Genomic DNA, 11,741 nt, shown 5'->3' with positions numbered 1-11,741 from the left:
ACTTTGGTGTAGTGGTGGAAGAAAAGCTAGACATGAACGGGCAATGTGCGCTTGCAGCCCAGAAGGCCAGTCATATATTGGGCTGCATCACAAGGAGTGTGTCCAGCAGGTCGAGGGAAGTGATTCTGCTCCTCTGCTTTGCTCTGGTGAGACCCGACCTGGAGTCCTGTGTCCAGCTCTGGAGCCTCAGCACAGGAAAGACATGGACCTGTTGGAGGGGGCCAGAGGAGGCCACAAAAATGATCAGAGGGCTGGAACAGCTCTGCTGTGAGGACAGGCTGAGAGAGTTGGGGTTGTTCAGCCTGGAGAAGAGAAGGCTCCGGGGAAACCTTCTTGTGGCCTCTCAGTACATAAAGGGGGCTTATAAGAATGATGCAAACAGACATTTTAGCAGGACTTGCTGTGATAGGACAAGGGGCAATGGTTTTAAACTAAAAGAGGAGAGATTCAGGCTAGACATGAGGAAGACATTTTTTACAATGAGGGTCATGAAACACTAGAACAGGTTGCCCAGAGAAGTAGTAGATGCCCCATCCCCAGAGACATTCCAGGCCAGGCTGGATGGGGCTCTGAGCAACCTGATCTGATTGAAGATGTCCTGCTAATTGCAGAGGGGTTGAACTGCATGACTTTAAAATGTCCCTTCTAACCCAAACTGTTCTATGATTCTGTGTTCTGTTTTTCAATAATGATAGGTGTCTTTGAGAATTATTCTGGCCATTGAGTATAGTGTCTGTTTGGGCTTTTTGGTAAATTACACTTACTGTATTTTACTCTATTTAAAAAAAAGAAAGAATATACTAAGAAAATATGCTGGCTTTAGAAAAGTGGGAGCCTTAATTTTTCCAAGGTAAATTTATTCTTTTACCTTCTGAGCGAGTAATCTATCCCCCCAAGGGGTATAGTTCACTTTCTGAGCTCTTAAAATAGATTTTTATAATGGGTTTGTCCCCTCATCAGACATTTCCCTTCTCTGGCTGCCTTAAAAGGGCTTAAATTCTTCTAGTTACAATCTGATTGCCTCATTTCATATCATACATCTTTGGCCGAGAAGAATGTGGTAGCATTAGCTTTTCCTTCAAAGCAAAATTTTAGCATGCAGGTTTTAACAGGAATGCTGAAAAATACAGGCTCATGCTTCTGATCACATAGCAGTTACTGAGTGCAGTTGTTGACTCCTCTACTTACCAATAGTAAAGCTGGTAGGAAACACATTTTGAGCCAAGCAGAATGAGTAAGCTTTCAGTATTCAGTACTTACTAGTTTAAAAGGTGGATGAAGAAATCAACTGAGTTAGTCTGTAATATGAACACTAATTTTATTCAAGTATCAGGAAAGAAAGAGTAAGGGATACTGCCAGGCAGTATTTTTGCTTATGTACTGTAAGCAGTTCACTTCTCATATGCATATGATGTGTAGTTTGAGTTTGCATTAATACTTGCATAATTTTTTATTATGCTTAGTCTTGGGTGGTGGGGGGTTTTTATGTTGCAATTTGATATTCTAAACACTAATATATTCCGTTTCTTGTTTAATAAATTAGTTTCAGTTATTTTATGAACATGTCTGTTGTTATAGTCTCTGTTCAACACCTAAACCCTACTTTTTTGCTTTAAACACTTAAATAGTTGGTGAAAACATCTGGTCTTTGTCTTCACTGCTTAAGAAATGTTATTTCTCTTTGAAAAAAAAGGTTGATAACAAATGTCTTGTGACTATGTAGCTATCTGAAATAATTTCCAAGTGAGACGATAGCATTTGGCTCCTTATACTGATTTTAAACCTTTTCCTATCTAGGGCTTTTACAAAGAGAGCACTAAGTATTGACTTACCTTTTCAGGAAATGAAAGTACAGCTCTTGTTAAGATGGTCGGTAGCATACTGTGTAGGAAAGCTTTAATACTCTGCTGCATCTGCCCTGACCTCTGGTGGTCACGCAAAGCTCAGCTCAGAGTCTGGTTTTAAGTAAACTGGGAGGTTACCTCTGACAAATCTTACTTCCAGTTTACTTCCATTTGCTACGATAAACAAACAAACAAACACAAAACCAAGCAACAAAAAAAAAAACACAAAAACCACAAAAAAACCAACAAAACTTCATGTTTGCCTACTTTGGGTGGTTAACAAAGAAAGTGCAAAAGCTTTAGAGTCTTCCCCATTATGTTTCAACTCAAGTTTTGTAGTCCTGTGGTAGTACTAGAGATGTGCGTGTTGGACATAGAATAACAGGACTATTGACACTAAATGTTATATGGTGCTTTCTTCTCACCATTTTTTGGAGATCTCCTTCCATATAGATGAAATGAAGGTCAAAGATTTGTTTTTCTGAACATTACCTTGCCATTTTTTTTTCTGTGATATTTTTAGATAATTTTAGAGCTTTGCACAAGTAGAGTAGCTTTACTATTTAATCACAAAATAAAGTTTTGCATTCTAGTGTAAGTTTTCATTCTGTAAATTCATGGCTATTCTTCTGTAATTTTAATCGGAACAGAGATGGAGAAGATTCTTTTTCTTATTTAAAAAAGAATGTTACACTAAAGCGATTCTGCCTTTCTCCCTCTGCCACATGACTTGCACATTATCACTCCATTTATTTTCCTTCCAGTTAAGGATACTGAAATTGGTAAAATTCAAAATGCCCTAAAGGATCTAATCTGAATTTATTACTGTTTCATTTTGAAGCAAATCTGATTCACATGTCTTACAAAGATGCAATCTTCTTTTATAACCCACTGAGGTTTTTTAAGTATAGACTATGAATCTGATCTTGCAAGCTAGTAGTAACATAAATAGATGTTATGTAATGGTTCACAAAGTCACCGGGAAGCATCAGGTTCTTATTAGGAAACTGCTGAGGGCAAGACTTGTATAATACCACTGGGTTATTTGCCTTTGTTTTAAATTCTGAGAAAATGTGAAACCTTGATTTCTTTTTGTCACATTTAGTCAGTGTGACTTCTCATAAAGTATGTTGCAATCTTTTTTAAAGTGATATAGGCACTGAAGATTCAATATGCAAAATTCAACCAAAAAAGTAATCTGAAACTTCTGCTGAATTTGCAGCTGAATTGGGCTGGCAAATGAGAGCTTATGCTCAGACATAGGCAGGGCTGAAATTGCAAGATACAGGGTAGAATATTTGAATTAGAACTACTAGAAATTACATGGATGAAAGAAGTTATGAAAACTGAGACACAAATCTGTACTGTGAATAAGAAAGAGGGTTTTGTCCTCAGCTTGTGGAGTCAAAGATCAAAAAGAGGGTAAATATCCCAAATTCAACTAATCAGTGAAGAAGCAACAGGCAATTGCTGGCCTACCCACTTGCAAAATACAGGGTGAATGCTGCAGTGTTAAAAGCTATGTGAATGTCTGTGTGCACGTAGATGCTTATATTTTTAATTTAATGTGTACTGAATACTTTATATTCATCATTCTCTTGGAAAGTTTATAACTTTGGAGCAAAGAAAACTTCTGTTTTCTTTTTGTCCAAGTACTGTGATCCAGTGGTCCAATTCTGAACAACTTTTAATAAAAATCAGGAGGGGGGTGTATAGATATCTCCCATTTGTATTTCCAGCGTCCATTGAGGTTCTCACGGCAAAGGTCATGCTGTGTATGTTCTTCTATAGAAGATTTGTGTAGATCCTTCTCCTAAAATGCTCTCCTGTATCGCTTCAGGATTAGGGCTTTTGCTTTTGGAAGCAATAACAATTAAATGTCTTCTCTTCACCCAATAGCTGCTTTCTTCACAGAAAAACACTTTTAATAGAAGTGCACCACAGGGGCTGGAAATTAATTTATTTTCCTGTGCATGTTCCTATTGTGCTTTATTAGGAAAAGAACAAACAAGAGGTAAAGTACTATTTAGTTCCTAAAACTGATAATAATGACCAACAAATTATGTTGAGTGAATGTTGGCATCTTAAATAGCTACACTTAATACGCAGCTGCAATAATGTAAGATTCACATGGGAAATTACTTTAATCTTCTAATTTGTTTTATGAACAAAAATACCTTCGCCAAAGTCTTACTGCCTAAGATGACTGCGGGTGCTGAGGAATAAGGGAAACCCAACCCCTGCATTTGTGAGGACTGTGGGAGATCCCATGCAGGGGCATTTTGGGTAGGTATGTCTTACAGAAAATAAGTACTTCTAAAATGATAACTTTTTAATTACTCCAGAAGTGGTTTATAAGTCTTGATTAGTTTAGGCACAATGCCTATCATAGACAAAGTAGACAAATGAGATGCAAGTGTTAAGAGTTTAAGTTTCACTTTGCTCAGAGCTTTGAGAAGCCTCTGCTGCTGAGAGGGAAGAACTGCCTGGATGTGGAACAGGGCCGTGGGGAAATTCAGTCACTTTGAATGGGAGATTACTGCACTGACTGTGATGCTCTGCCCAGCAGTTTTTAGGAGTAATCCGATGGACAGCTGGTGCCTAGAAACTTCAGATGAGTGAGACCTGTACAGAGGCTTTGCCTCACCTGTACAATAAGCACATGGGAATTGTTGCAGAATTAAGTATATGTCAGCCATGGCACCTTGGGGAGTTTGAAACTAGTTTGAAGTTTAGACAAGACTGAGGTCTTGCTGTGAACTTCGGACACATATGCTAACTGCAGCTGCTGCCTTCTAGACCTTGTGAGAGCGCTGACCAAGTACCTGCTGCCTGTGCTGGGCTTCAGTGGAGAATGTGCTCATGTGGGAGAGCCAGTAAATACTGACACGGGCAGTACGGCACGGAGACTGTGCTGGTTTGACTGAAAATGACTTGATTTTCTTCATAGATACCTTTCTTTTTCATAGCTAGCATGGTCATTATTCGGACTTAGTTTGAGAACAAGCGATAACACCCCAGCACAGAGTTAATATTTTTAATTGCTCTGGTCTGAGAGACAAGAACATTCTCAGCGCTCTGCCCACAGGTGTGAGGTGTCAAGGAAGGGGGACCATGGATGGGACAGAGCTTGACTGACATTCAGACTGATCAATAAGAGTATTCCATCCCATTAGCATCACATTTCATATTTAAAGGGGGGGGTAAGGATCTTCCAGTCTCGCTCTCTATCTCTTGCTCTTCTCATTGCTCTTGGAGACCTGTTCAGGGGAGTTCTGTTTGGGATGTTGTCATGGAGGCACCCCGTAGGTTAATTTAAGGGACAACAAGGTCCAGAAACAACTTTTATTAAACCGGTGAGAAACAGGGTTTTAGCACTCAAAAGTGACTTAAATAAAGGTTTGGATATCAGTTGAGGAAAATTATTTAAGGGGCAGCCACTAATACAACAGGCGGTCCACAGTGTGCATGCACATGGCTTCACTCAAAACAATGCTGGAGCCGTCCCTGAGTCCCGAAGACATACACACTTGCCTGAACACGGTGCAGGATTATTTTTAAAGAGATACATGCACTCGTAGTGAGTACGGAAAGTGTACACTCGCGATTGTGCGAGGGTAAATTTATAATACACCCGCAATCCTGTGAGAGTCGATTTACTTAAACGTGCAAGTGTGCACGGAATCCTACACGTGCTTATGTGGAAGCACGGGAAGAAAATACAGTCACGATTGTGCGAGCGGCTCTCGGCGGCCACTCGCGATTGTGCGAGGAAATAATTTATACATGTGCTCGTGTTGGGCACGGAAAGTTACGCGTGCAAGTGTGCACGGAAGGAAAATACACTCGCGATTGTGCAAGGACATAAAGTACTCGTGCAAATGTGCACGGAAAGTTACACGTGCATAAGTGCATGGGAGGAAAATACACTCGCGATTGTGCGAGGATTAATTTTACACGCACTCATATGGAGCACAGAAAGTTATACGTGCATATGTGCACGAAAAGTATAAATATACTCGCAATCCTGCGAGAAGTTTTACTCACACCCGTGGCGGCGAGGCAAGCGGAGTCCCTGTCCCGGGGAGGGGGCTCTCGGCAGCAGCATCTGGCTCGTGCTCCGAGAGACCCGCGACAACAGGCGGAGTCTCGACGAGAATCCCGTTTTTATCTGATCAGATCTGACTGTAGGCATTCTAGAAGCTTCTCTGCACCCCCCACACTGACTGTAGGTGCCCCTGAAGCCTCCAAACATCCCCCACGCTGGGCCCAGCTCAGTGTGCCTGGCACTCCCTTCTCCTAATGGCCCTGGCCAGGGTGCTCTGTGGCCAAACAAAAGAAGCTGTTAGCCTCAAGTAGCAGAGAAAGAGGGAGATGTGCCCACTCCTTCCATACTGAAGGAGGGAGGGGGAGGGGGGTTGCATTCTGCCACAGATGTTTAGTTTGACCTTTTGCCATTTTGCAGAGACCTCTGAGCCTTTCTGCCTTTTTCTTCTTTTCTCCCTCCAAGATCAGTTGTTTTAGACCAGTTGCTGCTTCCTGGGACTGGCTGTTTGGTGTGAATGGAGCTCGTGAGGAATTGCATTGAGTATCTTTTATTTTATATTCTATTTCTATCATATATATATACATACACACACTCACACACATATATATATATATTTACTAGTAGTGTAATAGTATTTTGCTGTTTTATTAAACTGTGTTTATCTCAGTCCAGGTTTATCCCTTCTGATTCTCTCCCCTATTTGGGGTTTGTGGTGGGGGTGAGTGAGCAGCTATTGTGGCTGTAGTGCTAGCTTGGGTTAAACCACGACAGGGACAAACACCATTATGGGGCAGGGGTGGTGGTGACCTGCTTCACCTGGATTTCTCTTACTGGAGCTACTCACTGCTACATGCTGTGCTTTTGCAGGGAAGAATGAGAATCACAGAATGTCAGGGATTGGAAGGGATCTTGAAAGATCATCTAGTCCAGTCCCCCCCTCTGGAGCAGGAACACCTAGATGAGGTCGCACAGGAACATGTCCAGGCGGGTTTTGAATGTCTCCAGAGAAGGAGACTCCACAACCTCCCTGGGCAGCCTGTTCCAGTGTCTGTCACCCTCACTGTGAAGAAGTTTCTTCTCATATTTAAGTGGAACATTTTGTGTTCCAATTTGAACCCATTACCCCTTGTCTTACCATTGGTTGTCACCGAGAAGAGCCTGGCTCCATCCTCGTGACACTCACCCTTTATATATTTGTAAACATTAATAAGGTCACCCCTCAGTCTCCTCTTCTCCAAGCTAAAGAGACCCAGCTCCCTCAGCCTTTCCTCATAAGGGAGGTGCTCCACTGCCTTCATCATCTTCGTTGCCCTGCACTGGACCCTCTCCAGCAGTTCCTTGTCCTTCTTGAACTGAGGGGCCAGAACTGGACACAATATTCTAGATGGGGTCTCACCAGGGCGGAGTAGAGGGGAAGGAGAACCTCTCTCGATCTACTAACCACCCCCCTTGTTATACACCTGAGGATGCCTTTGGCCTTCCTGGCCACAAGGGCACAGTGCTGGCTCATGGTCATCCTGTGTCCACCAGGGCCCCCAGGTCCCTTTCCCCTACACTGCTCTCTAACAGGTTGTTCCCCAACTTGTACTGGAACCTGGGGTTGTTCCTACCCAGATGCAAGACCCTACACTTTCCCTATTGACCCTATCTTTGCAATATGAGTCCATGGGGGTGGTCCATGGTGACGGTGCGGAGCAGGGGACAACAAATGGAGGACGGGGACAGGCGGCGCTACGAGCAGCGCTCCCTGTGGAGTGGCTCGCCATGGCGGCTGGGCCTCAGGAAGGAGGACTACAGCGCCCAGGAGCCTTTGCACATCCCGCGCATGCGCACAGGGGACACGCGCCTCAGGCGCGGCGCCGGCTCCCCGCGCGCTGTTCTGCGGGCGTGGGCCGGACTGCAACTCCCAGCGGCCCCCGCACATCCCGCGCGTGCGCGCAGCCCCGGCCCGGCCGCGCTTCGCCGTTGTCGCCGTAGGTGGGTGGGGGGAAGGGAGCGAGCGCGGCGGTGAGGAGGAGGAGGAGGAGGAGGGAGGGGGGGGTGAGAGTTGAGAGTTCAGCCGCCGCTGTCGCAGCCAGCTCGGACTCATGATTCCCATATGCCCGGTAGTTTCGTTCACCTATGGTGAGTAACGGCGCTCGGTGTGTGTGTGTGTGTGTCCGTGCGCGCGAGGGGGAGGGGATGCGGCCCGCGCGCGGGGCGGGGGCGCGGGGGGAGGGGGGAGAGGGTGTTCTGTGGCGCCGTGTCTGACCTGTCGCTCGTGCGTTCTTTCCGTCCCTTGTCTCTCTGTCCCTTTCTCTTCCCCCCTCCCCGCCTCTCATTCCCCCCTCCTCCTGCCCGGGCCTCCTGTCATGGCCCCGACCGCTGCCGCCGCCGCCTTTTGGTTACCGTCGCCACAGTGCCCAGCCGGCTGGGAGAAGATGCCAAAATGGCCACCGGCAACTACTTTGGATTCACCCATAGCGGGGCTGCTGCCCAGTATAGGTAACCACCGCGACCCCTCCCTGCCCCGCCCCGCCCTCTCTCCGCGCCCGGAGCCCCTTCTCCCCGCTTGGCCTCCGGTCCCTGACCGGCCTCTCCCCGCCCCTCGGGCTGAGCGCTCGGGCCGCTCCTGTCCCCTCATCCCGCTCCTCAGGGAGCGTTGTGTCCGGGACCCTCCTGCGTGTCCGCGCCGCCCGGGGCCGTGTTTTCTGATCCTCCTGGTAAGGGCTTCCCTGCATCCCCGAGGGTGTGAGGGTGGGGAGGTGGCGCTGGCCACCGCGATGGAGGAGGAGAGGCAGCGACGGCATCAGGTCCCGAGGCTCCTAAATTAAAATGGCCACTTGCCGTCAACGCGACCAGTGAGTTACTGCCGGCCGCCCCCGGGCCCTTCTCCTCCTTCAGCTTCGGGGAAGATGGGGTTTTCTCCCCGAGCCTTTGCCCTCGCTTATGTCGGCGTGGGAGGATGGAATCCTTTTTAAAGCAGGTTAGAATTATATCAGCTCTACCTATTGGAGCCTGGAGGGATATGGGAAGAGCTGAAGCACCAGGAAATACAAGGGACTTCATTCCACTGAAGTAATGTTATGATTAATTATCTACGAAAGTAGAGAAGGTACTTTCAGGGCCAGGCACATTTTTGAAAGATTTCTTACTTCGAATATACAAGACTAGGAGCAGATCTTATACTGGAGCTTGGGGGCCTGTAACTGTATAACTTGTATAGACACACTGCCATAAGTCTTTGTATCTTTGCAGTTTTTGTGCATCTAAATTATGTACCAGCGTATTAAAAATAATTGGTAGCATCTATTATCTCACGTTTTCTGAAATCAGATCACTTAATCTGGGAAAAAAAGAGATACAGCCAGGAACGACTTAACATTTTTGGCTTGTGTTGAAGTAGCACTCTAAAGTCCATATTTGGATCTATGTTATTCATTTCATAAATCTGTAATACAGACCTTGCTTGATTCCTACATCTTGGTTAATGAAAAAAACAGAATTATAAAGCAAATATATGAGAAGTTATTAACAAATGAATGCAGATGTGTGATACTGTTAGTTAGCTTATCAAAATTGCATACCTGCATAGCTTCAGGAATATACAATTTTACAGAGGTCTTGGAATGACTCCAAATCTATTATTTCTATCTGTTTTTTCCTGGAAGTGGATGTAAGTTTCGTTTACTCCAATGCTTGATAGTTGAAGGAGAGGATTAAATTTATCTGCCTTCTAGTTCTTTTATGCTTAGGTGTTCACAGTATGTTTATGTTTTACTTGACAGTTATAGTGAAATTTGAAACAGGGTTTCATGGGGTATGAAGGAGTATCTAAATAGGATATTTTTTTGCCTTTTTTTTTTTTAAGTAAGTATATTCTCTTTAATAATAATCTGAGATCCATGCATCTACATTTTTGAAGTGGAGATGAATTTTTAAAATTGTTGTTCCTTTTATTGTGGAGCTGAGGTGGTCTCTAGACTCAATAAACATGAACAACTTACTTGAAATTTCTGTTTCAGTTGCAATATAAAAACATAGAATTGGAATAATATTCAAGTTCAAAACTTCAAAATTGTTAGTTAATCCTAAAATCCAAAGCTTCAAAATTGTTAGTTAATCCTAAATTTGCCCTTGAGAAAATGGAAAAACTAATTTAAATAAGCTTTTTCCTTTGCTATCACAATGCAAGATACTATTTCATATGCTATTAGTAAAACACTGAATCCTATAAACTATTTGTATATTTACCACATCTGAAAGGGAAGAGACACAGCAATCAGTGTTAAAGCAGCCCTTTCATAAGAATTAATTCAATATTTTGAGCAGAAAACTAAATCACTTAAAATGTGTAAAAGGGAACTTACCTTCATGAAGCAGTCTTGGCAGGTCCTTAATAGGTTGTTCGCAGAGAGCTACAAAATCATAGAATAGTTTGGGTTGTAAAATGTGTATTCCAGTCCAACATATTTGAGAAAGAGATGTTGGTGACAGGGGAAGATAGTAGAACATTTAGTATTGCAACAAGTCCTGTACTATTGTTAGCAGTATTTGAAATAACAGTTTAGAGAATAATAAAATTATTGCATTCTTAGAAACCAGTATAATAGATAAACAAATGGATATTTATCTGCATAGCTAATACGTAGGTGAGCCTCATAAATCTACCAAAAAAAAAATTCTAGCCACAGAAGTCCGTGGACTTCTAAAAAGTTGCTCAAAACACCAAGTTGCTTTAGGAGGGCAATACAATATTTCGGTTGGAAGGGACCTAGAATGATCATCTACTCCAATTGCCTGATCATTTCAGGACTGACAGAGAAGTTACAGCAGGTTTTTAAGGGCCTTGTCGAAATGTCCCTTAAGCACTGACAGGCTTGGGGCATTGACCACCTCTCCAGGAAGCCTGTTCCAGTTTTTGACCACCCTCTTGGTAATGAAATGCTGTCTCATGTCCAGTCTGAACCTCCCTGATGTAGCTTTGAACATTTCCCACATGTCCTGTCACTGGATCCCAGGGAGAAGAGCTCAGCACCTCCCTCTCCACATCCCCTCCTCAGGAAGCGGTAGAGCAATGAGGTCCCCCCTCAGCCTCCTTTTCTCCAAACTAGACAAGCCCAAAGTCCTCAGCCATTCCTCACAGGACATTCCTTCAGCATTTCCACCAGCTGTGTTGCTCTCCTCTGGACCCATTCAAGGACCTTCACCTGCTCATTAAGTGATGGTCCCAGAGCTGCACACAGTGCTCAAGGTGAGGCTGCACCAACGCTGAATCCAGCAGGACAATCCCCTCTTCTGACCACTGGTTATTCCATGTTTGGTGCTCCCCAGGATGGGGTTTCCCTCTTGGCTGCTCATCATGTTGAGCTGCTGTCAGCCAGCACCCCCAGGTCTCTTTCTGCAGGGCTGCTCTCCAGCCACTCCTCTCCCAGTCTGTACTGGTGTCCAGCATTGCGCTGTGCTGGGTGCAAAATCCAGTATTTGGAGTTGTTAAATTTCATCCCATTAATCATTGCCCAGTGCTCCAGTCTATCTAGATCCCCCTCTTAACTGGCTTCATATTTAATCAAAGGCAGCAAAAGAGCTAAGTACCTTTCAAACCTCTAAATAATGGATTAGAAGCATTCTTGTTTCTTTCAGTGTTGTCACTGCATAAGATTTCCTGCCACCCGCTCATTCAAAATTCTTTCTGTGCACTACCCAGTAATAATATAATGACTTAATGAGAAAAGCATTAGGTTATGCAAATACCAATAGAGGAAGTTTCTCCAAGGATTGCAATACCTTTACAATCTGTGCTTTCTGCTAGCGGTGGCATTAGGGCCTAAGGTTATAAATCTGCATGCAGTGCAAACTTCATCGGTTAC

The 11,741-nt window shown here is 44.2% G+C and overlaps 1 protein-coding gene across 4 annotated transcripts in view; it reads left to right on the top strand.

The window, feature by feature from the left end:
• Positions 1–7,814: 7,814 nt before the first annotated feature.
• The window catches only part of ZFR (zinc finger RNA binding protein), a 47,392-nt gene continuing 43,465 nt past the window's right edge, over positions 7,815–11,741 (top strand). For 3 of the 4 annotated variants that reach the window (XR_010469259.1, XM_065047510.1, XM_065047509.1), the window contains exons 1-2: positions 7,815–8,016; positions 8,292–8,376. Coding sequence is in view for 2 of the 4 variants with exons in the window: in XM_065047510.1 (XP_064903582.1) it covers positions 7,980–8,016; positions 8,292–8,376 (122 nt within the window). In the remaining 2 variants the exon portion in view is untranslated. The remainder of the gene's footprint in view (positions 8,017–8,291; positions 8,377–11,741) is intronic. The other variant, XR_010469258.1, reaches the window with a different exon arrangement.

The sequence above is a fragment of the Columba livia genome, chromosome Z (genome assembly GCF_036013475.1).
Source record: "Columba livia isolate bColLiv1 breed racing homer chromosome Z, bColLiv1.pat.W.v2, whole genome shotgun sequence".
NCBI classification, from domain to species: Eukaryota; Metazoa; Chordata; class Aves; order Columbiformes; family Columbidae; genus Columba; species Columba livia.
The sequence above is the reverse complement of the archived record's forward strand: the minus strand, read 5'-3'. Positions and strand labels throughout refer to the sequence as shown.